This window comes from Triticum dicoccoides, chromosome 7B (assembly GCF_002162155.2).
Source record: "Triticum dicoccoides isolate Atlit2015 ecotype Zavitan chromosome 7B, WEW_v2.0, whole genome shotgun sequence".
Taxonomy (NCBI): domain Eukaryota; kingdom Viridiplantae; phylum Streptophyta; class Magnoliopsida; order Poales; family Poaceae; genus Triticum; species Triticum dicoccoides.
Genome location: NC_041393.1, coordinates 302,277,440 through 302,305,091, shown reverse-complemented (window position 1 = coordinate 302,305,091; position 27,652 = coordinate 302,277,440). Strand labels below are relative to the sequence as shown.

Sequence of the window (27,652 nt, the reverse complement as noted above, 5' to 3'; positions counted from 1 at the left end):
AACTCAGGGTGGATCCACAACACTGAGTTTGGAGAGAGAAGAGCTCTAGTCTGCCCCTTCATAAAGAAATCCGCCAGCTGTAACTTGGAAGGCACATACTGAAGAGCAATAACCAGATCTTGCACACCAGCACGCACAAAAGAAGCATCAACATCAATGTGTTTGGTGAGCTCATGCTTCACAAGGTCACGCGCAACACTGATAGCACTTGTACTGTTGGACAAGAGTGTAGTAGGTGTAGTAACAGACACACCAAACTCCTGAAGTAACCAATAACCACCATAACCAGGTCACATCTGCCGTCAGAAGAGCCATAGCTCGCAACTCAGCCTCCGCACTCGAACGGAAACTGCAGTCCGTTTCTTCGTCTTTAGGCAACGAGTGAACAGCCAGGAAAAACACAGCAAGCAGAAAGTGAACAGCGTTCCAAGGAGTCACTAGCCCACATACCATCTGAACAGGTCTGAAACTGTAACGAACTGGATCAGGGAAAGAAAAGACAGCGAGATATGGAGAACACGAAGAAGGTGGCTATAGTGAACCGAACTGGGAACAAAAACAAACTGACTCAAAATATGAACAGGATAGGAGATATCCAGACGAGTGATAGCTAGATAGACAAGACTCTCAACAAGATGGTGATAACGCGTTAGATCAGACAAGGGGTCGCCATCACCATCAGAAGCATTGAGGTGAACATTGAGCTCCATGGGAGTCTCAACAGTGCTCTCATTAGTAAGAGCAGCACAAGCAAGGAGATCCTGGTCGTCCCTTACCTATATAAATCATACCTAGGACCAGATCTAGGATTAGCAAAGTAGAGACTAATAACTTGAGATAGCTTTCCTCAATCTATCACCCTGTGCGGGATCAAGACCTCCCAAGGGAAAAGACTCCGAGGAGCATAAGTCCACCCAAGGGTAAAGATTCTGGAATATAAACCGTCCATCTCTTCGGATTTAGGGAAGAACTATCACTCAAAACCCCATCTCCTTGGATTTGGGGATGAAATGCCTTTTGTTACCCTTCTCCCTTTATGTGTTTGTTGGATCTAAGATGCACCTCTTGTATTGACTTTGTGCTATGAGTGAGTACTTGGTGGATCATCTTGTCCTTATGTGTGTTTTCCACTTGATTTCCCCTTTGTTTTCTTCTTGTTCTTCGTGTTCATCCGTGAATCCACCTCCAACCATGAAGAATACAAGGCTGTGTGGGATCAAGACTTCTCGAGGGAGAAGACTCCCAGGAGTACAAGGCCACCCATGGGTAAAGATTCCGTAATATAAGCCCTCCAACTCTTCAGATTTAGGGAAGAACTATCTCTCAAAACCCCCATCTCCTTGGATTTGGGGATGAAATGCCTTTTGTTGGATCTAAGATGCACCTCTTGTATTGACTTTGTGCTGAGTGAGCACTTGGTGGTGAATCTTGCCCTGTGTGTTTTTTCCTTTTGATTTCCCATTTGTTTTCTTCTTGTTGTTCATGTTCATCAGTGAATCCACCTCCAATCGTGAAGATTAGGCCACCCCTAAGGTTTGGCCCGTATAAGATGATGTCAAAGGCAACAGTCTAATAGAATTACCATATCTAGTTTGATTCAACAGCAAAAATAAAATGCTCGGTGGATTAACATAACTCGAACTTCATATTCAAGCAAGATTGAGATTCAAACTCGAAGGATATAGTTATAAAGCTAAAGAGCAGGTGCTATACTGATGTCATCTCAAATCACACTCAGTTCATTGTGGCAAACCTCATTTTCTTCATTATGTCTGTTTCCGAGCTATAGGCATTTGTTTGGCTCACAAAAAAAAAGGACTCACATCGAGTACAAGAACTGGTTAAATTACACAAGAAAAATATGGAAACTGGGTTATTGGAGGCAGTAGCAGCAGAAAATGCAAGGGGTCAAAGGGGGCAAAAGGGCAGGAACACACAGAAATATGAAAGATTGCGCTTGAATTCTGTAGGACTGTCACACTCTAATAAAGAGTAAACTTCAGAAGGTGTTCACAAAGAATGGCATGCACTATGCGAAGTCACATTTTCAGGTTGCATAACAGTGGCCTAATCCCCTGGTGCAAAACATTATGTCAATTAACCAAACAGAGTGATACATCATGTACATTCATGACAAAGCTTAAGGAAGTAAAAAAGATGTGGTCACAATAATATCGTCCCAGAGCAGGAGGCATCACGGACGACTATCAATCTGTCCTTACAGGGCAGCATTGTGCGGTGTACTTTATTGCTTAACTGTACTACCCTGCAGATCTGGTGTGCAATGCATAACTAAACACTGCATAGTACGTCCAAGTCATACCCTCAAATACAGATCAGGGAAATGGAAAGCTCACCGTTGCCGTAGATCATTGGTCGATTCCCGGAATTCAATGTCTCTCTGGCGCTGCTGCAGCAGTGCATACATGCAGTTGCATGTTCTTGCAATAGATACCTGCGTCACAGAGACAGAATATAGAAAATTTAGAAAAAGAAGCGCCTGAAAGATAACATTCACCCATTCACCACCAACACCACAAACGAAGGGAAGTTTGTTCTACTAAGAAGAAGAAGAAGAAGATCCAAACAGACAGAGTTTAGGGCCTCTTTGGATTGTGGGGTTTTCATAGGAATATTAGAGGATTTGAATCCTAAGGAAATTTTCCTATGAAAACCCTTCGGATCCTAGGATTAGGACTACTAAATTCCTATGAAATCCATTGCTATGCCCCCTATTTTATAGGGATCTCATCATGAGCTCAAACCTCCTTTTCTTTTTCTTTTGAGAAGTCCAATGCACCTTCACTCTATCTCTCTCTCATCAATCCTCTAAAATTCCCGTGTTAATTCATGTGTTTTAGAAAATCCTGTAGGAAGTACATGGCATCTGAATCCAGCGTTTTTCCTATTTCTTAGGTTTTGAAATTTCTGAAATCCAAATATGCCCTTAACTGGAAAACGAGCAGAAAGAGCACCCTAAACTGTCATAAAATTAATACAATAGCATGCAAATGGCAAGTTAGATCCTAACCGAAAAGTGAACACAAAATTCACACCAATGCTTAGAGAAAAGGGACGACACTGTCTCGAAAGGCGGGAGACGTGAGCGACGGACCGGATCGGTGGCAAATAGGTCGAGCGAGGCCGGGAAACCGAAGGTAACGAGCGTCTGATTGAGGTACTTGGCGCAGTGCTCGAGGTTCCCCGCGTCGGCGAATGTCCCCACATCGCCGCTGCAACAACAACACAGCGACGAGTCGGCCCTCACAGCCATCAGAGAGGGGTGACCGACCACTCTGAAAACCCCCCATCCATCGCATGAGGACAAAAACCTAGAAATCGTGGTGCTCACCTCATGCCGACGGGAGGCGGTGGCTGCTGGTGAAGGTTCGACGAGGCCTGCAATTGGAAGGAGAGGGGGGGTTAGGGGCGTCGCCAGCGAGGGGAGCTAGAGGGAGGGGGCGCGTCGATCTGCGGACTAGCTAGGGTTTTACCCGGAGCTCGAAGCGCGATGACACCGACATGGGCGGAGGCCGGAGGGGGAGGCGGGGTAGAGAGAGATCTGACGAGTGGGATGGTGGGGAGGAGCAATGAGACGGTAGGATGGAATGGATTCGAGGAGGAGGGCTTTGCGTTTGTTTTGTTTTGTTTTTCCCTTTGTTTTTTTTTCTGAGCGGCCAATTTTAGACAGCGCTAAAAGTTTTTTTTTAAATAGACAGCGCTAAAAGTTAGAGCATCTCCACTCGTTCGGCCCCCAGCGCATAGGCCGGCGCTCTTTCGGGCGTTCATCCGGCGATTTTTAGGCCCTGAGGGCGATCAAGGCCCCAACCACGCCCCCAGGTGCCGCCCCCAAGGCGCAGTACATTCAAACTTGATCCGTTCCCGCTTCAAAAAAAGTCATAATCCGGCGATCGGCGCAACAATTCGGCGATCAAATAAAAAGTTCGGCGCACAAAAAGAAAGGACACGCAAGGAATGCATCAAACGGCGAGGTCGGCCTCCGGCGTTTGAGGGGTCGGCGTCGGCGTGCGCGGGCTGGTCGGCGTCGCGTGCGCGGGCTGGGCGGCGTCGGCGCGGCTTTTGGCTGGTCGGCGGCGTTTGTGCTACTGGGCGTCGCGGAGGCATCATCACTCGGGCTTGGCTGTGTCGTTGGCGTCGGCGTGGGAGTTGACGTAGGCGTCGTCGGTATCTGGTTCAGGATGAGGCCGCGCTCCGCCAGGTACCACGCCTTGAGCTGCTCATCGCCGCTCTCGAGCATGTCAGCGCCGCCCATCAAGAAAGCAGGTCGGTGTTCCTCTTCTTCGCGGCGACGTTGGTCCGGAGCAAGTCGACGTTGGTCCGTAGCAAGTCGTGTTTGACGGCACTATTCGTCATCAACGCCGACCACCGCGCCTCAGTTTTCTCTTCTTGCAGGGCGGCCCTGGTCTTGGCGTCGGCGAGGCAATGCTCGATGGACTCTTGCACACGCGCGGCAGCCGACTCGGCGTGTTTGGCCTTCTTGGCCCCTTTGTTGCCGCCCGGGCGCCCGTCGGCCACGCCCGGGGTCGGCGCGTCAGGCTTGTATGTCTCCTTGGCCTTGGCGAGGGTGCGCCGGACATCCGCCCACTTCTCGCACTTGTCGATCCGCTTGAAGACGTGGAGGTACTTGAACTCTTGGTCGCTGTTGTCACCGCGGAACATGGTGAACATGCGCAGCAACTGCGCCGAGGAACGAACATCAGTCAGCGCGGGCGCGCACACGACGAAAGGAATAGGGAGAGGACGACGTGATGTACCTAATCCTCGACACTAGCGCCGCTCTCCGGGCGAGCCGCGATCTCCTCGACGATCTCATGCCATTTGTTGCATGCCGTTTGGATGAGCCCCCAATGGTTCACCATCGCCTTCGACCCACGCTGCATGTAGACGCCTTTAAAGTAGGGGTCGACGAGTTTGCGCTCGTCGAACTCGGCCTTGATGCGGTCCCAATACGCGTCGATGTTCTGGTTCGTGCTGGTGATCGGGTCGAGGCACACGACTTTCCACGCTTCAGCGAGGCACTCGTCCTCCTTGGACTCCCACTTGATCGTTTCTTCCCCCACGGTCCCCAGTCCTGGACGCTTGTTTCTTCTTTTTCTTGCCTTTCCTCGTCGTAGTCGAGCTCGCCGTCCATGTCGCTAAGATCAATTGGGTCGTCTTGGGCAGTGAACCCGGGGGAAGCAGCGGCGGCAGCCGAGCCGGCTGCGATAATGTCTTCCATGTCGGCGTCCGTCGCGTCGGCGTCGCCAAGATGCGGAGAGGAGGCTTGTGAGAAGAGCAGCTAGCCGCGACGGAGAGGTTTCGTTGGGGAGGCTGTGTAGTCCGGCGGCGAGTACGTGTATGGAGCGTAATGCACACCGGCGAAGGCGGGCGAGGGCGTGCGCTCGACCGGGTGACCATGGGGGAAGGTGAAAGTGCAACTATCTTTGGGTGGTTTTGGTAATGATTAACAACATATAGCTCATTGAACTAATGCCATTACAAGATAAAAATTTCAGGGAAGTTCAGTGATTGGCATGGCATGGATAAGGAATGTGGACCCCTCAAAATGCTAAGGACAAAAGACTGGCTCAAGCTCTAAAGTCCAAGACTCTACATTTTCTATTTTAGCGATACAAGATCACATTGAGTCTATAGGAAAGCCAATACTATTAAAAGGGGATGAGGTGTTGCTTAATGGCTTGCTTGCTTAGTGATATGCTCCAAAAGCCCTCAACCACTTTCTCATATCCACATATGTCTCAAACCAAAAGTCAAACTCGGCCCCACCGATTTGATCCATCCGGCGCCACCGAGTCCATTTGACATAGCCACTGCCATAAACCCTAGTCTTTTCGGTTTCATCGATAGGGATCTCGGTCTCACCGAGATGGGGTTGCAAACTCTCTGTTTCCCTTCGTAACGTTTCCGTCTAACCAAGATGAGCGATCGGTCCCACCGAGTCTGCAATGCAAACTCCCTGTTTCCTTTTCGTAACGCTTCAGTCCCACCAAGACGAGTGAATCGGTCCCAACGAGTTTGCCTGACCAACTCTCTGTTAGCTTATTACCGAAGTTGGTCCAACCGAGTTTGAGTAATCGGTCCAAGCGAGATTACGTTATGCCCTAACCCTAATGATATCGGTCCCACCGAGATGACATGTCGGTCCCACCGAAATTGCCTAACGGTCATATATGTACTAAATCGGTCCGACCGAGTTTTCTGATTCGGTCCCACCGAGTTTGGTATAATGTGTGTAACGGTTAGATTTTGTGTGGAGGCTATATATACCCCTCCACCCTCTCCTCATTCGTGAGGAAAGCCATCAGATCGTGCCTACACTTCCACTACCCATTTTCTGAGAGAGAGCCACCTACTCATGTGTTGAGACCAAGATATTCCAATCCAACCATATGAATCTTGATCTCTAGCCTTCCCCGAGTTGCTTTTCACTCAAATCATCTTTCCACCAAATCCAATCCTATGAGAGTGAGTTGAGTGTTGGGGAGACTATCATTTGAAGCACAAGAGCAAGGAGTTCATCATCAACACACCATCTATTACCTTTTGGAGAGTGGTGTCTCCTAGATTGGTTAGGTGTCACTTGGGAGCCTCCAACAAGATTGTGGAGTGAACCAAGGAGTTTGTAAGGGCAAGGAGATCGCTTACTTCGTGAAGATCTACCCTAGTGAGGCAAGTCCTTCGTGGGCGATGGCCATGGTGGGATAGACAAGGTTGCTTATTCGTGGACCCTTCATGGGTGGAGCCCTCCGTGGACTCGCGCAGCCGTTACCCTTCGTGGGTTGAAGTCTCCATCAACGTGGATGTACGATAGCACCACCTATCGGAACCACGACAAAAACATCCGTGTCTCCTATTGCGTTTGCACTCTCCAAACCCATCCCTTTACATTCTTGCAAGTTGCATGCTTTACTTTCCGCTGCTCATATACTCTTTGCATGCTTGCTTGAGTTGTGTTAAGATTGCTTGACTTGTGCTAAGTTGTTAAAATCTGCCAAGAACTAAAATTGGAAAAAGGTTAAGTTTTTATTTGGTCAAGTAGTCTAATCACCCCCCCTAGACATACTTTCGATCCTACAATTGGTATCAGAGCTTTGGTCTCTATTTGCCTTGATTTCCATAGCTTTTGGTGATCATAGTCTTGGTTTCACAACCTAGGAGAGTATGGCGTCTAGTGAGGGAAATTACCACCGTAGAGGTCCTTATTTTGATGGTACTAATTTTGCTAGTTAGAAGCATAAGATGAAAATGCATATTTTGGACATAACCCCGCCGTTTGAGCTATTGTGTGTATTGGCTTGCAAGGTGAATTCTTCGATGGGAGAGAACCGAACCGTGAAGCTATCGCAGAAGAGTTGAAGATGTTGCAATACAACGCTCAAGCTTGTGATATCCTCTTCAACGGATTGTGCCCCGAAGAATTCAACAAAATCAGCCGCCTTGAGAATGCAAACGGAATTTGGGATACTTTGATTGACATGCACGAAGGTACCGACTCCGTCAAGGAATCCAAATTGGATGTGCTTAAAAGTCAACTTGACAAGTTCAAAATGAAGGATGGTGAAGGTGTCACTGAAATGTACTCTAGGCTTGCTCTCGTCACATATGAGATTGTCGGCTTAGGAAGTGAAGAGATGACCGATAGATTCATCATCAAGAAGATCCTAAGAGCCTTGGATGGAAAATATGATACCGTGTGCACATTGATCCAAATGATGCCCAATTACAAAGATCTCAAGCCAACAGAAGTCATTGTAAGAATTGTTGCTCATGAGATGTCACTCAAGGATAAGGAAGAGCTTCACAACAGGTCAAGTGGTGCTTACAAAGCCTGATGTGATGCTCCTAGATCATCAAGTGAGAAACAAACCTTCAATGAAGAATTGAGCTTAATGATGAAAAACTTCAACAAGTTCTACAAGAGTAGAAGCAAGGAAAGAAGTTCCAAGTCAAGGTCCTACAATGACAAAAGATCTTCGAGTTATGAACGTAATTGCTACAACTGTGGAAGACCCGGATACTATTCCAATGAGTGTACGGCTCCTTACAAAAGGAGAGAAGATTCACCCAAAAGAAGAAGTAGAAGAGAAGAATCACCACCAAGAGAGAGGAGGAGTAGATGATCATTATGAACGAAGAACCTCCCGGAGAAGCAAGGACTCATAAAGGAAGGACAAATCATCAAAGAGCTACACAAAGCAAAGACATCAAGCTCATGTTGGTGAATGGGTATCCGGCTCCGACTCCGACCATCACTCCGAGAGAAGCTATCACTCTGACTCCGAACATACTCAAGATGAAGGTGTTGCTGGTTTAGCACTTGTGTCAACCAACTCCTACGACATATTGGACTCACCAAATGAAGGAATTGGAAGATGCTTCATGGCTAAAGGCCCAAAGGTATCACACCCCGAGTATGTTGATTTCAATAATGATGAAGATGACTTGTTAGGTGATGATGATTTACTTGTTGACAACTATAAGGGCATATTTATCCCTAAGGTGTTTTGGTGATTGATGACAATGCTTTTGTGGACTAATCGTGTGCTTTGAGTTTCTCAGACGCTTCATCGCTAGGCACAAGACGGTTCGGTGCCCCTCGAAGACTATTGAAGACGGCGTTGTTCTACGTTTCTTTTTTGGTGGATTTGAATCATAGGAGAGCCGTACTATTAAGAGGGGGTCCGCATCGGAAAGGTTCGGGTGGAATCATCACGTACACGTTTCCTTCGTTGTCTCCACCTTTCCCTTGCACTTTGGAGCATCCCCCGTCTATCCTCTGTGTGTTTGTCCTGGCTGATGCTGCTGAGCTTGCGGTAGTACTGCTCCCTGGAGCGGTAGTACTGCAGGCACCTGCGGTAGTACCGTGCCACGGCGCGGTAGTACCGTGCCACGGCGTGGTAGTACCGCGGGAGCCCACGGTAGTGCCGCTCCTCTGGAGTTGTAGTACCGTGGCTCCCAGGCCAAGTGCCGCTGCTTCACGGTAGTAGGGGCGGATGTAATTTTTTACATCCGCGCCTCCGCGGTAGTACCACACCTCATGCGCGGTAGTACCGCGCTCGGCCTGCCAAGTGTCGCTACTTCGCAGTAGTAGGGGCGGATGTAATTTTTTACATCCGCACCTCCGTGGTAGTACTGCAGTCCTTGCGTGGTAGTACCACACGTGGCCTGTTTCAGCTGCCATGCGGTAGTACCGTTCCCCAGCGGTAGTACCGTGTCGGACTGTTGCACTGTTTCTTTTCCAGCGGAAGTAGGCATGGATGTATTTTTATTCATCCGCGCCCTTCGTAGGCTAGGACTTTCCTGCCTTGCGGTAGTACCGCAAGGGGGAGCGGTAGTACCGCGCTCGCGAAAGTACTGCTCTTAGTCAGGCATGTTCTAGTCTCTGCTGCTGCCGCGGAAGTACCGTGGTCCCTCACGGTAGTACCGCGTGGCCTTGCGGTAGTACCGCGTTCCTGGAGCGGTAGTACCGCATGTCGCGGGCTGGATATGTGGATAACGGTCAGATCTTTTCCATAGCTATAAAAGGGGTGTCTCCTACCTCTAGTTGACCACCTCTTCCATCCCTAAGCTCCATTGTTGCTCCAAGCTCCATTTTCGCCCGATCTATCTCCCTAGCCAATCAAACTTGTTGATTTGCTCGGGATTGGTTGAGAAAGCCTCGATCTACACTTCCACCAAGAGAAATTTGATTCGCCTCACTAATCCCTAGCGGATCTTGTTACTCTTGGGTGTTTGAGCACCCTAGACGGTTGAGGTCACCTTGGAGCCATAGTCCATTGTGGTGAAGCTTCATGGTGTCGTTGGGAGCCTCCAATTAAGTTGTGGAGATTGCCCCAACCTTGTTTGTAAAGGTTTGGTCGCCGCCTTCAAGGGTACCAATAGTGGATTCACGGCATCTCGCATTGTGTGAGGGCGTGAGGAGAATACGGTGGCCCTAGTGGCTTCTTGGGGAGCATTGTGCCTCCACACCACTCTAACGGAGATGTACTTCCCCTCAAAAGGAAGGAACTTCGGTAACACATCCTCGTCTCCACCGGCTCCACTCTTGGTTATCTCGCGCCTTTACTTTTGCAAGCTTACTTGTGTTGTATCCCTTGCTTGCTTGTGTGCTTGTTGTTGTTGCATCTTATAGGTTGTTCACCTAGTTGCATATCTAGACAACCTACTTTGATGCAAAGTTTAATTTGGTAAAGAAAAGCTAAAAATTGTTAGTTGCCTATTCACCCCCCCTCTAGTCAACTATATCGATCCTTTCAATTGGTATCAGAGCCTCGTCTCTTTATTAAGGACTTTGCCGTCCGAAGAGTATGGTTGACACCGTAGACCATGGGGAGGAGGAGCACTCTGGTGTGAATCCAATCTCGTCTACGGGTGATGGGGAAACCACAGTGTCCCGTGAGGAATTCAATGTGGCCTTGGACACATTGGAAACCTCCATGACAACCACGGTAGAAAGCATGTTTAATAAATTCTTAGAAGGACTTAAACTACCTACCTCGCCGTTGAAAGTGGGTGATCCCACTAACAAGGCGACGGATGCTAACTCCGACAAGGGGGAAGCTAATAGTGAGAAGGGTCCTTCTACTAGTGGTAGAAATGGCACCAACATCTTTGCCCATGTGGAACCTCCAACTTATGGAGGACCGATTCCCTCTAATCATTTAAATCATGTCGGTCCTCCTCCTAAGATTGTGAAAAATGAGGATTTTGATTCTTGGGTGTATCACTTCAAGCGTCATTTAAATCATGTGAATACTAATCTTTGGAGAATCATTGAAGAAGGTTTCTATCCACATGACCGAAGCAACTTCACCCCGAGAGAAGTGGTGGATAATCAATTCAATGAGAGTGCTCTCTTCATCATCCAAGATGCAATCCTTCCCGAAGATCTCCCTCATCTTCGACCCCATGCCATGGCCAAAGACGCATGGCAATGCGTTTTGTCTCTCTATCGAGGAAATGCTAGCATTCAACGCTCCAACTATGAAGTGGTGCAAGATGAAGCCGATGAGTTTGCAATGAAAGAAGATGAAGAACCTTGTGAGCTCTTTTGAAGAGTGACCAAACTTGCGGTCTCACTCCGAGATCATGGGAGCAAGGACACGGATGACAATTGGATCAAGCGCAAGTTCCTCAAGGCCATGATGCCCTACAACAAGGCCATGTCCTCCGTCATTCGTCAAAGACCGGACTTCCACTCCATGACCTCAAGTGAAGTGTTGGATGAGTTCGTTGCAATGAGCATCTTGGACAAGACCGCCGACAATGTGGTGCTCCGTTCTCAAAGGGCAAAGAAGCCCAACCTTGCCTTGAAGGCCAAGGTTATTGTGGAAGAAGAGGAAGAAGAGGAAGATGATGAGAGCAACCCCGAAGACACAAAATATGATTATCATGAGCACATGGCTCTTGCTTCAAGGCAATTTTGGAGCAAGAAGAACTCAAGACCCAACTTCAACAAGAACAACTCAAGTGGCTTAAAGGGCAAGCAATGAGTTAGAACTTGTTTCAACTATGGCAATGTGAGCCATTTCGTTGCGGATTGTCCTTACGAGAAGCGGGAAGACAATGGTGGCAAGTTCATCCGAAAAGACAAAGCCAAGTCCTTCCCCAACAAGAACAACTTCACCAAGAAGAATCCTACTCATGGGTTGTTGGTTCAAGAAGAATACCATGAGGATGACGATGATGATGAAAATGGAGAAGCAATGGTCATGGCCTCCGTTGCCATTGCTACCACTCCCCGGGTGTCTCTCTTTGATTCACCCAACGAGAACATCACCGTCTAGTGCCTCATGGCTAAAGCCACTAACAAGGTAACCCCCAACATCAAAACCACCATCATTACTAATCCTTCTTTGACGGGTTGCATTGATGAAAGTGACGGGCCTAATGAAGAGTTGAATGAGTTTGAGTTTTTTATGAGTAAACTCAAGGGCAAATCCAAGAAGCACTTTGTTGCTCTCTTGGAACAACTTGGTGAAGCCAATGACATGATCGAGGCTCATGAAGAAACCATCTCTAAGATGGAAGGTCATAGTCGTGACTATGCCGATGAGATATCGGATCTCTCTAATGCTCTTGAGAAAGAGCGTGGGCATCGTTTGACTCTTGAGGAGTCACACAATGATGACCGTGCTAAGTTAAAGAAAGATCTTGATCATGCTCTTGTTGTGTCTCGTGTGTTATCTTCCGAGAAGGCTAAACTTGGGGTTGATCATGCTAGACTCAAGGAGGAGTTTGATGTACTTGACAAGGCCCACAAGGTCTTGAAGGGTGCTCACGCTAACCTCAAGGAGTCTCATGCTCAACTCCAAGTTAAGCTAACCAAGGAAAAGACCACTTTTCCTCATATGGTATTAGTTGATAATGCATATGCTACTAACCCGTGTTGTGAGCATGTGCATCTTATGGAGGAGAATGCCAAGTTGAAGGATCAACTTGAGAAAGGCCTCGTGACATGCATTCAAGGTGAGAAGAACCTCAACGACCTTTTGAGCAATCAAAAGGAAGTTGTGGCCAAGAAGGGAATTGGGTTCGCACCCAAGTCCAGGAACAAGAAGAAGAACGACAAGACCGAACGACGTCCTCCTCTCAAGCAAACCTTTGTGAAAGAGGGAGAGGGTGCTCCTAAGGAGAAGAAGGAAAATGTGAAGGGTGTTGATGTCGAAAAGGGCAAACTCCAACAAAGCCGACGACTTTAATCCTTCATATGTGTTGTGTCGTGCTAGTGATGGGCATGTTTATGCTAAATTTGTTGGTTCTCCTTATGAGTACATTGAATGGTCTATTTGGGTTCCTAAGACCCTTGTTACTAACATCAAAGGACCCATTACTAAATGGGTACCTAAAACCAAGCATTGATCTCTTGTAGGTGTTTGCTTCCAGTGGGGGATCATGGTTGCTCGATAGTGGAGCAACAAATCATATGACCGGGAGCAAGGACTTGGTGGTGGATGTGCACAAGATTCCTTCTATGCCCACCAATGTCGAGTGGGGTGATGCCTCGTCTTCTAAGGTACTGGGTCATGGCAAGGTTGTCATTTCTCAGGATCTAATGATCGAGAAAGTCATGCTTGTTGAGTCCCTTGCGTTCAATCTTCTTTCCATTCGTCAACTTGCACTCATGGGCTTTGCCACTTTCTTTGATATTGATACTGTGGTCCTCTTGTGGAGCAAGACTCTTAAAGTAGCCTTTGTTGGGCATGTTGAGAACGGTCTTTATGTGATTAACTTTTCGGAGCAACCCACTAAGATCGCGACATGCCTAATGGCTAAAGTTGATGTGGGATGGCTTTGGCATCGCCGTTTAGCCCATGTCAATATGAGATCTTTGCAAAGTCTCCTTAAGGGGGACCATGCCCGTGGACTAACAAATGTTAGTTTTGCCAAAGATCGTGCTTGCAGTGCTTGTATTGAAGGAAAGCTTCATGAGAAGGCTCACCCTCCCACGACCATCATCTACTCGAAGAGACCCTTGGAGCTCCTTCACATGGATCTCTTTGGGCCTCCATCCTTTGATAGTCTTGGAGGTAGAAAGTATTGCTTGGTGATTGTGGATGATTATTCAAGATACACTTGGGTATATTTCTTCAAGAGGAAGAGTGAGACTCAACAAACCGTCATCGACTTTGCAAATGAAGCTCAACGTCAACATGATGCAAAGATCTTGACAATAAGAAGTGACAACGGCACCGAGTTCAAGAACTACACCTTGGATGAGTTTCTTAGTGATGAGGGGATCAAGCATCAATATGCTGCTCCTTATACCCCTCAACAAAATGGTGTCGCGGAGAGGAAGAACCGGACGTTGATGGATGCGGCAAGGACCATGATGGCGTAGTTCAAGTCTCCATACAACTTTTGGGCCGAAGCCATCAACACAGCATGTCATGCATCCAATCGGCTCTATCTCCGCAAAGGCTTGAACAAGACTCCTTATGAAATACTCACCGGTAACAAGCCCAATCTCAAGTACTTCCGGGTGTTCGGGTGTAAGTGTTTCATTCTCAAGAAAGGTGTTCGTTTGTCTAAATTTGAGGCTAGAGCCTATGAGGGCATATTTGTTGGTTATGCTACAAACTCTCATGCTTACCGTGTCCTCAATAAGTCCACCGGACTCATTGAGGAGACGTGTAACGTGGAGTTTGACGAAAATAACGGCTCCCAAGTGGAGCAAAGTGGTACTTGTGATGTAGGTGATGAAAGTCCTCCCCAAGCCATAAGAAGAATGGGTATTGGTCATATTCTACCCATTGAGGAACCCCTTGTGGCCGAAGGAGAAGTACAATGCTCCACTCAAGTGGAGCCATCACCTCCCCAAGACCCACACGCTTCCAAAGAACAAAGTGAAGGCCCTCAACTCCTGAACAAGACCAAGGGCAAGATCAACTTCAAGATGGTGGTGAACCACCAAATGATGCCCAAGGTCAAGTTCTCCCCCTCGAGCAAGTTCAAGATCAAGAACAAGCTCAAGACGGTGCTCAGGATAATCAAGTTAACCCTCCTCCTTCCACATCCGAGGAGGAATTAGAGCGTCGTGTCGCGAAGATTGCTTCCAAGCTCACCACCAAAGGTCATCTCATGGAGAATGTGGTTGGAAGCCTAAGAAAGGGGGTAAGCACTCGTAGACAATTAGAAAACTATTGTGAACATCACACGTTTGTCTCTTGTGTTGAACCCCAAAAGGTCTATGAGGCGCTCGAAGATTCGGATTGGCTCAATGCCATGCATGAAGAACTCAACAACTTCGAGTACAACAAGGTGTGGAGATTGGTGCCAAGGCCTTCGGGGAACCACAACGTCATTGGAACCAAGTGGATTTTCAATAACAAGCAAGATGCTCATGGGAACATCATTCGCAACAAGGCAAGATTGGTAGCACAAGGCTACTCCCAAGTCAAGGGTATCAACTACGGTGAAACCTTTGCTCCCGTTGCTCGCGTTTAATCCATTCGTTTGTTGATTGCTTATGCTTCCCATCACAACTTTAAGTTACAACAAATGGATGTAAAAAGTGCTTTTCTTAATGGTCCTATTAATGAGTTGGTTTATGTCAAGCAACCCCCCGGGTTCGAGGATCCCCACTTCCCAGATCATGTGTATCAACTCGATAAGGCACTCTATGGCCTTAAACAAGCCCCACGTGCGTGGTATGACCACCTTACCGAGTTGTTACAAGATCATGGATTTGAGGTTGGGAAAATCGATCCCACTCTTTTTACTAAGAAGGTCAAAGGAGAGTTGTTTGTATGCCAACTATATGTTGATGATATTATCTTTGGTTCCCCTAACAAAGCTTTCAATGAAGAATTTGCCGCTCTCATGACCTCTAAGTTCAAGATGTCTTCGATGGGAGAGTTGAAGTTCTTCCTTGGTTTTGATATTAAACAAAGAAGAGAAGGTACCTTCATCAACCAAGCCAAATACACTCAAGGCATGCCAAAAAGATTCAAGCTAAGTGTTGTCAAGCTAGCTTCTACTCCAATGCCTACCAAGTGCCAACTTGACATTGATCCCAATGGTAAAGCGGTGGATCAAAAGGTATATCGCTCCATGATTGGCTCCTTGCTTTACCTTTGTGCATCTAGACCAGACATCATGTTGAGTGTGGGAATATGTGCACGGTTTCAAGCCGCACCGAAGGAAAGCCACTATGTGGCGGTCAAGCGAATCTTTCAATATTTGGCTCATACCCCAAACTTTGGCCTATGGTACCCAAGAGGAGCAAACTTCAAGCTTGAAGGATATACGGATTCCGATTGGGCGGGAGACAAAGTGGATAGGAAGTCCACTTCCGGAGGGTGCCAATTTCTTGGTTGCTCTTTGGTAAGTTGGTCTTCCAAGAAGCAAAGTTGTGTGTGTCTCTCGTCCACCGAAGCGGAATATGTGGCGACCGGTAGTTGTTGTGCACAACTCCTATGGATGAGGCAAACTTTAAAGGAGTACGGTGTCATTTGTGACAAAGTGCCTCTTTGGTGTGATAATGAAAGTGCCATCAAGATTTCTCTCAACCCGGTGCAACATTTCAAGACGAAGCATATTGAGATTCGATATCACTTCAGCCGGGATCACATTAGGCGAGGGGAGATCGAGCTCAAGTATGTCAACACTCATGATAACCTTGCAGATATTTTCACGAAGCCCTTGGATGAAGCAAGATTTCGCGAGTTAAGGCATGAGATAAATATCATTGATTCGAGCAATGTGACTTGAACCCTTGCACCTCCCACCACACTCAACTTGTTGTCTAGTTTAGGTGTAGGCATGGACATAGGGGAGTGTTGTTCTCTCAATGAACTCTCCCTCCCCCCATTATGCATAAATCAATCAACTCTTTCACATTAGCCATTTTTGATGGTACTTGTGCTTCAAAGACGAGTTTTGGTCATGGGACCAAGGATAATTCTTCGTGGTGCCATACCAACTGACTCAAACATAGGCGGCTCTGACCACCGCCCTCTCTTTTGAGAGGTAGTGCCGCGTGGTTGCTACTTGTTGACCTTCTGCCTGTGTGTTGTGCGTGTTCTTGTGGTGTCTCTTGTGCTCAAAGTTTCCTTGTGAAGACCTCTTTTTCATGTGTTTTTCTTGAGCTCACGGTATTACTGCGGCCTGCCACAGTACTACCGCATGTGGAGAGAACGGTACTACCGCCCCAGCGCGGCATTAATTTTTTTACTGCCGCCTGGAGAGCGGTACTACCGCCTTGGTGTGGTTCTTCAGCCCAAGCGGTACTACCGCGATGAGGTGCGGTACTACCGCGCTATCGCAGACGCATGGGGATAAGGACGGGCAGGGGGGGTTCTAACTCCCCCATACCCATTTGTTTGTTTCTCCCCACCTCGTCTCTCTCTCTCTCTCGCTCAAGAATGGGGTCGGAGTCCATCGCCGGATCTCCGCCTCCGGCTGCTCTCCCGCGATTCCGTCCGGTGGGATCGTTCCCCACCACATGCTCTTGCCATGGAACAAGGTCTTTCCCCAAATCCCCTTCTTTTTGGCTTGTTTTCTTTGCTTCTAGGTTTTTGGGGAGATACATGTGTTCTTGAGATTTTAGGCTAAATCTATGCAAGAGTAGGATGTTGGAGAGTAGTATTGCGTAGGGATTATACTTGATATGTTGTCCTGTGATGGATTTGATCAACCGTAGTACCGCCATGGTTTCGCGGTTCCTCTGAGATTCAAATCCTGGTTCGGATCTGACGCGGCGTGGTACTACCGTGCCACATGTGCGGTACTACTGCTTGTCCGGTACTACCGCCCGTCCGGTGCGGTACTTCCGCACTAGCTGCGGTACTAGGGTCTTACTACCGCTCCCAGTCCCGGTACTACCGTGCCTTCACATGGTACTACCGCAACTAGGAGCGGTACTAAAATTTTAGTACCGCGGCACCAGGCCGTACTACCGTTGGGTCAAATCTCTCTCATGGCAATTATCCCGTATGCTTTCTATGTCTTTCTTTTGCTTTGTCGTGGTCTTTGCATTGATCCTTCTTGCTTGTCATGGGTGTTTTGCGCTTTGTGTCTCAGGTGGTGGCTCTCGCCGTTCCAATCCTAGTCATGACACTGGCTCCAAGCGTGTGCACAATCCCGGGGAAGCACCAGAGGGCTCCACTGCCCCCAAGCGCTCCGTCAAGACCTCCACTAGCAAGCACAAGGAACCCGCTAAGGGCATGGACAAGATTCCTCCTTCTGAGTTCGTTCGTCTCAGGCAGCTAAACCTGTATGTGAACCCTCGTGCTACCATCAGAGGCAGTGAATTGTTTTGGTCCAAGCAGCAGACTCTCATTTATCTGGATGTCATCAAGAACAAGCAAAATACCTACATGGATGTCAAGTGGATAGACATGCATCACCTGAGGAAGGACAAGTTTCGTGAGTACTTTGGAGAAGCTCTGGATTTGGTGGAGCAGTTTGGTATTGAACATGTGATCTCTTTCCACCTTGACTATGACCCTGAGCTTATCTGTCAGTTCTTTGCCTCAGTTTGCTTTCACCCTGGGGAGGAGCGGAGGATGACCTGGATGACCAATGGCCGCAAGTTGACTGCTACCTGGAAGGAGTTCATGGATCTGCTCTAGGTTCCTGATGACGGGCTCAACACACCCGTGGGTGTTCGCCCCCATGCCAATCCAAAGTCTGCTAACAAGGACAAGATTCAACCGTTCTATGTTGAGAAGATTCTTCCCAGTGGCAAGTCGTCGTGGGTGCTCAACTCCTTTCTGGATATCATGTATCGCATCTTCCACAACTCTCTGTTCCCTCGCATTGGCGACAAGGACAAGGTTCATGCATATATGGTGGATATGATGCTCCTGTGCGAGTAGGCTCATGTGTCTCAGACTCGGCCACTTGATGTCTCACACATCATGTGGTGTGAGCTTCGGTTTGCGGTGTTCAACGGCAAGGTGCCTATCTATGGACCATATCTGTTTCTGTTGATCTCCAAGGCTTAGGAGAAGATGTACCCTCGTGATGAGTTCCTTGCTCCAGACTGGATTCGACATGATCCCATCAGTCTCCGTGTCAAGCCCAACTGGGCCAACACTACTACTCGTGCTGAGGCGTTTGCTGCTAGGAGGGCTGTTGATGAGGAGGAGGCTGGAGTAGAGGATGTTGCTGAGGACCGTGCTGCTAGGTCTTCCCATAGTTCCTCTGAGCCCTCGTGGGCCAAGAAGCTGAAGGACAAGATGAAGACTCTTTTCTGCATGCAAGCTAAGGGGCAGTACAGGACTCACGTGGCATCCAAGGAGAGTCGCCGCCGGGACAAGAAGATCATGAAGCTGTATGGAGAGGACGTGTCTAGCGGTTCTGAGGATCGCATCACTCCAGAGGCCGAGTGGATGGAGAAACAAGGCTACAAGTGGACTGATTTTGAGGAGGACGTCGAGGAGACCATTCCTGCCGCCGAGTCTGACGAGGAGCGTTGGGATGATTTCTCTGCTTGAGCCACCCCTTGTGTGTAGGTGTCCTCTCTGCCTTTTTGGTGTCTCGATGCCAAAGGGGGAGAGAGTGTAGGGATTTGCGAGTCGTGTGTCGTCGTTCGTGTTTGGTGTGTTTGCTTTCTCATTGGAACCTCGTTTGAACCTCATTTCGGCTACTTTGGGTTGCTTTCCTTCATATGGTGTAAGACATATGCACTCTACCTATCTTAGTGAGCTTGTGATATCTTGTGCTACCTTTGTTTTATGCTCTTGCTTAGATGTTAGTCTTACTCATGCAAGATCATGCCTTGTCTCTAAAATATAGGGGGAGTGTTGATCCTAGTTTGTGTGTTATGCAGTCCAAAGCATCCATCTAGATTGCACACATCTAGGGGGGGCGTCTATATTCTAGAGAGGAGGGGTTTGCCTCTGCTCAATATTATCTCCCTTTTGTGCAAATCCTGTATTGTCATCAATCCACCAAAAAGGGGGAGATTGTAAGGGCATATTTATCCCTAAGGTGTTTTGGTGATTGATGACAATGCTTTTGCAGACTAATCGTGTGCCTTGAGTTTCTCAGACGCTTCATCGCTAGGCACAAGACGATTCGGTGCCCCTCGAAGACTATTGAAGACGGCGTTGTTCTACGTTTCTTTTTTGGTGGATTTGAATCATAGGAGAGCCGTACTATTAAGAGGGGGTCCGCGTCGGAAAGGTTCGGGTGGAATCATCACGTACACGTTTCCTTCATTCTCTCCACCTTTCCCTTGCACTTTGGAGCATCCCCTGTCTATCCTCTGTGTGTTTTTCCTGGCTGATGCTGCTAAGCTTGCGGTAGTACTGCTCCCTGGAGAGGCACCTGCGATAGTACCGTGCCATGGCACGGTAGTACCGCGGGAGCCCACGGTAGTACCCCTCCTCTGGAGCTGTAGTACCGTGGCTCCCAGGCCAAGTGCCGCTGCTTCGCGGTAGTAGGGGCGGATGTAACTTTTTACATCCGCGCCTCCGCGGTAGTACCGCACATCATGTGCGGTAGTACCGCGCTCGGCCTGCCAAGTGCCGCTGCTTCGCGGTAGTAGGGGCGGATGTAGTTTTTTTACATCCGCGCCTCCGCGGTAGTACCGCAGTCCTTGCGCGGTAGTATCGCGCGCGGCCTGTTTCAGCTGCCATGCGGTAGTACCGCTCCCCAGCGGTAGTACCGTGTCGGACTGTTGCACTGTTTCTTTTCCAGCGGAAGTAGGCACGGATGTATTTTTATTCATCTGCGCCCTTCATAGGCTAGGTCTTTCCTGCCTTGGGTAGTACCGCAAGGGGGAGCGGTAGTACCGCGCTCGTGGAAGTACTGCTCTTAGTCAGGCATGTTCTAGTCTCTGCTGCCGCCGCGGAAGTACCGTGGTCCCTCACGATAGTACCGCGTGGCCTTGCAGTAGTACCGCGTTCCTGGAGCGATAGTACCGCATGTCGCGGGCTGGATATGTGGATAACGGTTGGATCTTTTCCATAGCTATAAAAGGGGTGTCTCCTACCTCTAGTTGACCACCTCTTCCATCCCTAAGCTCCATTGTTTCTCCAAGCTCCATTTTCGCCCGATCTCTCTCCCTAGCCAATTAAACTTGTTGATTTGCTCGGGATTGGTTAAGAAGGCCTCGATCTACACTTCCACCAAGAGAAATTTGATTCCCCTCACTAATCCCTAGCGGATCTTGTTACTATTGGGTGTTTGAGCACCCTAGATGGTTGAGGTCACCTCGGAGCCATAGTCCATTGTGGTGAAGCTTCGTGGTGTCGTTGGGAGCCTCCAATTAAGTTGTGGAGATTGCCCCAACCTTGTTTGTAAAGGTTCGGTCGCCGCCTTCAAGGGCACCAATAGTGGATTCACGGCATCTCGCATTGTGTGAGGGCGTGAGGAGAATACGGTGGCCCTAGTGGCTTCTTGGGGAGCATTGTGCCTCCACACCACTCTAACGGAGATGTACTTCCCCTCAAAAGGAAGGAACTTCGGTAACACATCCTCGTCTCCACCGGCTCCACTCTTGGTTATCTCGCGCCTTTACTTTTGCAAGCTTACTTGTGTTGTATCCCTTGCTTGCTTGTGTGCTTGTTGTTGTTGCATCATATAGGTTGTTCACCTAGTTGCATATCTAGACAACCTACTTTGATGCAAAGTTTAGTTTGGTAAAGAAAAGCTAAAAATTGTTAGTTGCCTATTCACCCCCCCCTCTAGTCAACTATATCGATCCTTTCAACAACTCTAGTGATGAATACTATGATGAAACATCAATTAATCATGCTAATCAAGATAAAATGAATGACAATGATAAGGAGGAGATTGAGCGTCTAACTAAAGAACTAAACACTCTTAAGTTAGCTCATGAAACTACCTTGGAAGATCATCGAGAACTTTTAAAGACTCATGAGAAGTTACGCTTTGAAAAGCTCAACCTTGAGCAAGAGCATGAGTTTTTAAAGGCAGTCAATGATGATCTTCGCAAGAAAAGTTCTTCTTACATTGCCAAGCGTTTACTCTTATCTACTTACATGCCACAAGTAGCCTTGCGGAACTAAGGAGTGAGGGGCTACGTGGCCAGTTAGTCTCCTGAGTCGCGATGCTCAGGAGTCCCCCTTGACGCTCAAATGGTCTTCGTACCTTGGCTCCGCTCAGGGAGGGGCGCACGACGACCAGGTCCGAGGGACCTGTCTAGGTGGCGTGCCCCCCGTGTCCAGCCCCCTCGCGTGGCGCTCCCGAGGGGAGGTATTGCGATGAGGCCAGACACTGAGCTCTGGGCTCCCTGAGGTTGATACAGCCGTGGGCTGCCCTTAGTTGTTTATCACCAGTGCAGAGCATAGCGCTTCCGTATGTGTACGGGCATAGCCGCTCCTCGGCAGTGTCGTTAGCTAGCACGGAGCGTGGTGCTTCCACTGGTATGTGGGAGGCCCCCCCCTCTGGGAGGAGCCCCCGGGGCATGTACAGCCCCGCCTTGACACGTGGCTGGCACGGTAGGGCTAGACGAGGTGTATCTGGGCACTCGTGAGCCAGTGCGGGACTCATGAGGCCCCACCTCAAGGCGGGTTGCGCTTGATCTTGAGCCTTGGGCAGCTGAGTGTTCCTGCGAGGTGGTTAGATACAAATGCTCTACGTCCTCAGGTCTTGGCCCTCGAGCGAGCTCAGCCGCCGCTGGTATGCCAGGTCGCGATGTAGTGGACAAGGCCAAGGGGTGAGGGCTGGAGAGCCAGTAAGAGCTCCTGAGTCGCGATGCTCAGGCGCCCCTTTTAATGTGCAAGCGATTTGCATGAGGGAGAAAAGGCCCGTGGTAGGCGAGATAATCATAGGCAGGTTATGCATGAAAGGCAAATCAGCTTAGGCAAATGCAGGAGAGGTACACGCCACTGGGTCAGGCCCGAGCGGCTTGGGGATGATGCAGCCCGAGGGGCACCCCCAGCAAGGTAAACTAAAGACATAAGCAAAAGGGATACATGCCGTAGGGACAAACCCATGTGACCTGGGAATAATGTAGCCCTGAGGGCGCTCCCAGCTGAAATGAACTCGAAAGATGTCAGCTGATACCATTGTAGAGCGGGTGTTGGAGTAGCTGACGATGCACGGTGAAGAGGCCGATCCTCACGAACCACCGGAGCCCTGAGCCTCGGGAGGCTCTGGGGGTCCGGGCGGTTCCTCGAGGACCATCTCCATCTCCGCCAGGACCGCGTGGTGCCTGGCCTCCTGAGCTGCCAGAATGCTCTGCAGAAGACGCTGGTGAGCGACAGCCGCGTTCGGCAGACCGAAAGGCATGCGAATGTAGCTATGCAGCGGACCCTCACAGCATCCCACGCGCGAAGGCCAGAAGCGCTCCTGAGACGCGACTCGGCTGAGCCCCGGGTAGTCGATGCAGATGCGCAACCCGCCATCCTCGCCTGGATGGGGAGCTACGCCAGGTAGGCGGCGATCGCTGCGTATGACTCTTGATTCCTGCAGCTCCTGAGTGGTCTTGGTGATGAACTCCTGAGGGTTGGGCCTTCCTTGCCTCATGCCTTCCTGAGGGAAGCGTGTTGCGAAGCACGCCTTCAAGTGGTGCCCGAGCGCCTCCCTCGTGATCTTGGCAAAGTCTGAGGCCCTCCAGGAGAGAGCCCCCGAACCTTGCCCGAGGAGGGTATCGGGCGCGCCTTCCTATGCGATGGAGGGAGGCGCCCCTTGCACGGGCGCGGATCCTGACGCGGCACCTCCGGAGATGCCAACCTCCTGAGGCTTTGAGCTAGGCGATGTCTTCTTCTTCTTGGGAACTGCCTTGGGAGGGTTCTCGCTCTTGCTATCTCGGTCCTCGACTGATGCAGCTTGGAAGGCACGCTCGAGAGATCACACCGCATCCTTCTCTTCGCAGGGGACTGTGATGATTCGCCGCTTCCCGACATCTTGAGGACATTGTAACCATGGTGAGTTACCGCCATGAACTTGGCCAAGGCTGGATACCCGAGGATGGCATTGTATGGCAGGCGAATGTGGGCAACATCAAAGTTGATGAGCTCAGTGCGGTAGTTCTTGCGCTGCCCGAAGGTGACAAGAAGGCGAACCTGCCCTATCGGAGTGGTGGAGCCTTCAGTAACTCCTGAGAAAGGCTTGGTTGGCTGAAGTTGATCATAGGGCACTTGGAGGTTATTGAACGTCTCGACGGACAGAACATTGAGTCCTGCTCCTCCATTGATGAGAGTCCTGGTAACTTGCACATTGCTGATGACTTGGGAACAAAGCATTGGGAGGATGCCAGCTGTGGCCGTGCACTTGAGTTGATCTGCTGAGCTGAAAGTGATGGCACACGTGGACCACCTGAGAGGGCGCGTGGCCTCGAGCTTGGGGAGGACTACATTCACCTCGCGAGCAAACTGTTTGAGGATGCGATGAGAGGCTGGGGCCTGGGCTCCGCCCAAGATGCAAGCGATAGCACGTGGCTCCTGGAAGCCCCCAGCCCCTTGTCCTGGTGGTGGTCATCATTCCTTCTCAGCGGTGGTGGCAGAGGAGGAAGGCCTGCGTTGCCCTGCGGGCGATCTTCGCGAGGTTGATCCCTCCAAGCCCCCTCGCGAAGCTGGTCTTGCCAGCGATCCTCGCGAGGTCGGTCACGCCACTCCTAGCGAGGGCCTCGGTCGTCCCATCATCCTCCACCTCTTCCTCCTCCTCGGCCGTAGCCCCGGTCATTGCGCTCGAGGCGTCGGCCGATGCGTCCTTCTCGAATGGCTCTGAGCTCCTGGCATTCGTTGGTGTTGTGGGTGTAGAGGTTGTGGTAGGCGCAGAATCAGTTGCCCCTGGACGACTCCGGCTGGTCCCTGTCGCGCTTCGTGTCTGGTTCTGCTGCGAGCACAACTGCTCCTTTGCGCTTCACGTCCTTGGCCTTGGCTTTCTTCTCTTCTGGGTCAGTAGCCGGAAGCTCGAGGAGGGAGAGGCGTCCCTCCTCAGCTCTTGCGCACTTGGTCGCTAGGTTGAACAACTCCAGAGATGTGCATAGATCCTCATGGATGGCAAGCTCCTCCTCCATCTTGACGTTGCGGACGCCATCGGAGAACGCTGAGATGATGGCCTCCTCAGTCACCTTGGGAATCTTGAGGCGAGGGTTGTTGAAGCGCTAGATATACTTCTGCAAGGTCTCTCCTGGCTGCTGTTTGATGCGGCGCAGGTCACCCACGACCGGGGGACGGTCGCGAGTACCCTGGAAGTTGGCAATGAAGCGGCTGCGCATCTCGTCCCAAGAGGAGATCGAGCCGGGAGGCAGGTTCAGGAGCGAGGTGCGGGCACCATCCTTAAGCGCCATGGGAAACCAGTTCGCCATGACCTTTCCGTCTCCGTTGGCCGCCTCGATGCCCAGCTCATAGAGCTACAGGAACTCCGCGGGGTCGGCAGTGCCGTCGTAGCGAGGAGGTTGGTCCGGCTTGAACTTGCCTAGCCAGGCAACGCTGCACAGCTCGGTGGTGAAGGCGCTGCAGCCTGCTATGGCCACCGGAGCCCTTTGCAGACGCGGGGCTTGCTCTTGATGTTTCCCGTGTGCTGCCGCCAGGGGCAGCACGGGGTCTTGACGTGTTGGCGCAGGGATGCGGTCTTGATGCGCTGGAGTAGGGAGCACGCGAGCGCCTTCTTGGGGCCGAGGGATTTCTTGGCAGCTCCTTTCTTGTCGCGCTGGCGCTGGACGCGGTGGGTCCCATCCAAGGGTCGCGCGCCTTGGGGCCAGGGCGCCTTCTTGGGGAGGAGGTGGCGGAGGCGCCTCCTGAGCTGCATCACCCATGCAGGACGGAGGGCGAGGCAGCAAGAGGGACGACACAGGAGAGCCCCCTGCGGCGCTGACGAGCTCGGTGATGCGAGCGAGCCACTCCTCATAGAGGTCGTCGACGGGGCGGTAGTGCAGGAGCTTACGTGCCAGGAGCAACGCGGCCTGCGAATTCGTGGGAGCGCGACGAGCGTGAGACGATGAACCAGCTAGAGTTAGCGACGGAGTGGCAGTGCGGCCTTCCCGCCGCACCGAGGGATGCAGCGACGATGCTTGCTGCTCGTTCCCCGCCAGGCAGGTGGCGGCATTGGCGGCATGCGACAGAGAACGACGAGGAGGCCCACCGCCAGGAGCCGTCTGGGCGACGCAGGCGGCGAGAGCTCGGCGAGCATCTGCCATGGATGCGACGAAGCGATGGAACGCAGAACCGCGGAAAGAAGATTCTAGTGCACCCTACCTGGCGCGCCAAATGTCAGATATCGGGTTCCGGCAAAACCCTTAAGGTTCGAACTCTGGGGTGCGCGCGAAGATCTTGTCCCTACCGATCCACGCCCCAAAACCTTGCCGTGAATCTAAGCTAACATGAAGAACAACACAAGGGACACAAGGTTTATACTGGTTCGGGCCACCGTTGTGGTGTAACACCCTAATCCAGTGTGTGGTGTGGTGGATTGCCTCTGGGGATGATGATGAACAATACAGAGGAAGAACAGCCTTGCGAGGGGTGTTCTTGAGCTGGTGCGGTGTTCTGCTAGGGAAGGATTCTATCTCCTTCTACTGTGATGGCTATCTCTATTTATAGAGGCCCTGTTCCTCTTCCCAAATATTGAGCGGGAAGGGAGCCAACAACGGCCATTTTGAAGAGGGACAACTAGTACAAGCTATTCTGACTAAAGTTGGTCTTCGACTGCCAAAGGCACCGGCGATGACGCCGTCTTGGGCTCCACGGTGATCTCTGTCCTGCCGTCCTGCTGGTCTTGGTCTTGTTGCACCGATATGGAAACCTTTGCTTGATGCCTCGGTACTCCATGTCTGCGCTTGCCCCCTTTGCACGAAAGAGGAAACAAGGACACTGCGCTGGTTGGCGCCCGCCTGGCGCCCGCTTGGTCTCGATCGTCATGGCTTGCGTCATGAGAACCTCGCGAGGTACTCCTTGCCTTGATCTCTCTGCCTCCTTGCAAGCCTGCCTGGTGAGGCCGCCCCTGAGGCAGCCTTGCGTCGTCCGCCCCGCGAGGCTTGGCCCCTCGCGAGGGTCTTGAACTTGGGTTGATGAAGACGGGCCGTACTGGGCCACTGCTTGAGCCACGCCGCAGGCCGCAGGCAGGCAAGTCTGGGGACCCGCGTTCCCAGATCGTCGACAGAGGGAGGTAGGTATTCTGAAGCTAGACTTTCCCAAGGCGTTCGACATGATTGAACATGCCCCGATGCTAGAAATCATGGAATGCACGGGCTTCGATGATCGCTGGCTTGGTTGGATTAAATGCCTATTCTGCACGGGCAAATATTCTATCCTCCTAAATGGAACCCTGGGTCAAAAATTCTTCTGCTTGAGAGGTGTTCGACAGGGAGATCCACTGTCCCCGCTCATTTTGTACTAGCGGCCGATCTTTTGCAGGCGGCTATCAATGATGCATATCGGGCGGGTGCCTTGCAACTTCCTATTCCAGTATCGGACGATGATTATCCTGTGATCCAATACACTGCCGATACGATCCTTGTGATGCCTGCGAACCAATCTCAAGCAGAAACCATCAAGCTTATTCTCCAGGATTACGCGGCGTCTATTGGCCGATGCATGAACTTTCAAAAATCCACGCTGTTCACTGTCAACGCTTCTGTGGATGTGACTTCTCATCTTGCTCAGATTTTCGGCTGTGCCACGGGCGCCATGTCGTTCACATACCTTGGGCTGCCTATGGGCACTACAAAACCGAGTGTGACTGACCTTATGCCTCTCATCGCGTCAGTGGAACAAAGGCTCTCCTCGGCGACCACTATTCTTGACCTGGGTTCAAAACTTACTCTGGTAAACTCGGTGATCACTTCTCTTACAATATATGCCATGTGTTCAATCAAGATCTCACCGAAAATCCTTGCTCACCTGGACAAACTTCGGAGATACTGCTTGTGGGCCAAGAGCTCGGATGATGGCACAAAGGCGGTCTCGATGGCTGCTTGGGAGCTGGTTTCCCATCCCAAGAACAAAGGGGGGCTCGGTGTGATTGATCTTAAGATCCAAAACCAAGGGTTGCTCCTCAAGATGTTGCACAAGATTTATAATTGTGTGGACTTCCCTTGGGTTAAATTTGTCTGGTCAGCATACTACGAGGGCTTGATACCGCATGCAACTGATCCTTGTGGATCGTTTTGGTGGCGTGACATCATGCAACTTGTGCCAATCTACAAAGGGCTCACTTCTGTGAACATGGGGGATGGGAGCACGATCCTCTTCTGGAAAGACATGTGGCA

The 27,652-nt window shown here is 50.4% G+C and overlaps 1 protein-coding gene across 3 annotated transcripts in view; it reads right to left on the bottom strand.

The window, feature by feature from the left end:
- The window catches only part of LOC119337074 (afadin- and alpha-actinin-binding protein-like), a 6,422-nt gene extending 2,792 nt beyond the window's left edge, over nt 1–3,630 (bottom strand). For 2 of the 3 annotated variants that reach the window (XM_037609183.1, XM_037609184.1), the window contains exons 1-4: nt 3,495–3,630; nt 3,353–3,399; nt 3,116–3,233; nt 2,358–2,455 (exon numbers count right to left, since the gene is read on the bottom strand). In XM_037609183.1, coding sequence (XP_037465080.1) covers nt 2,358–2,455; nt 3,116–3,233; nt 3,353–3,399; nt 3,495–3,524 — 293 coding nt within the window. In that variant the 5' untranslated portion in view covers nt 3,525–3,630. The remainder of the gene's footprint in view (nt 1–2,357; nt 2,456–3,115; nt 3,234–3,352; nt 3,400–3,494) is intronic. The other variant, XM_037609185.1, reaches the window with a different exon arrangement.
- Between the last annotated feature and the right edge of the window lie 24,022 nt (nt 3,631–27,652).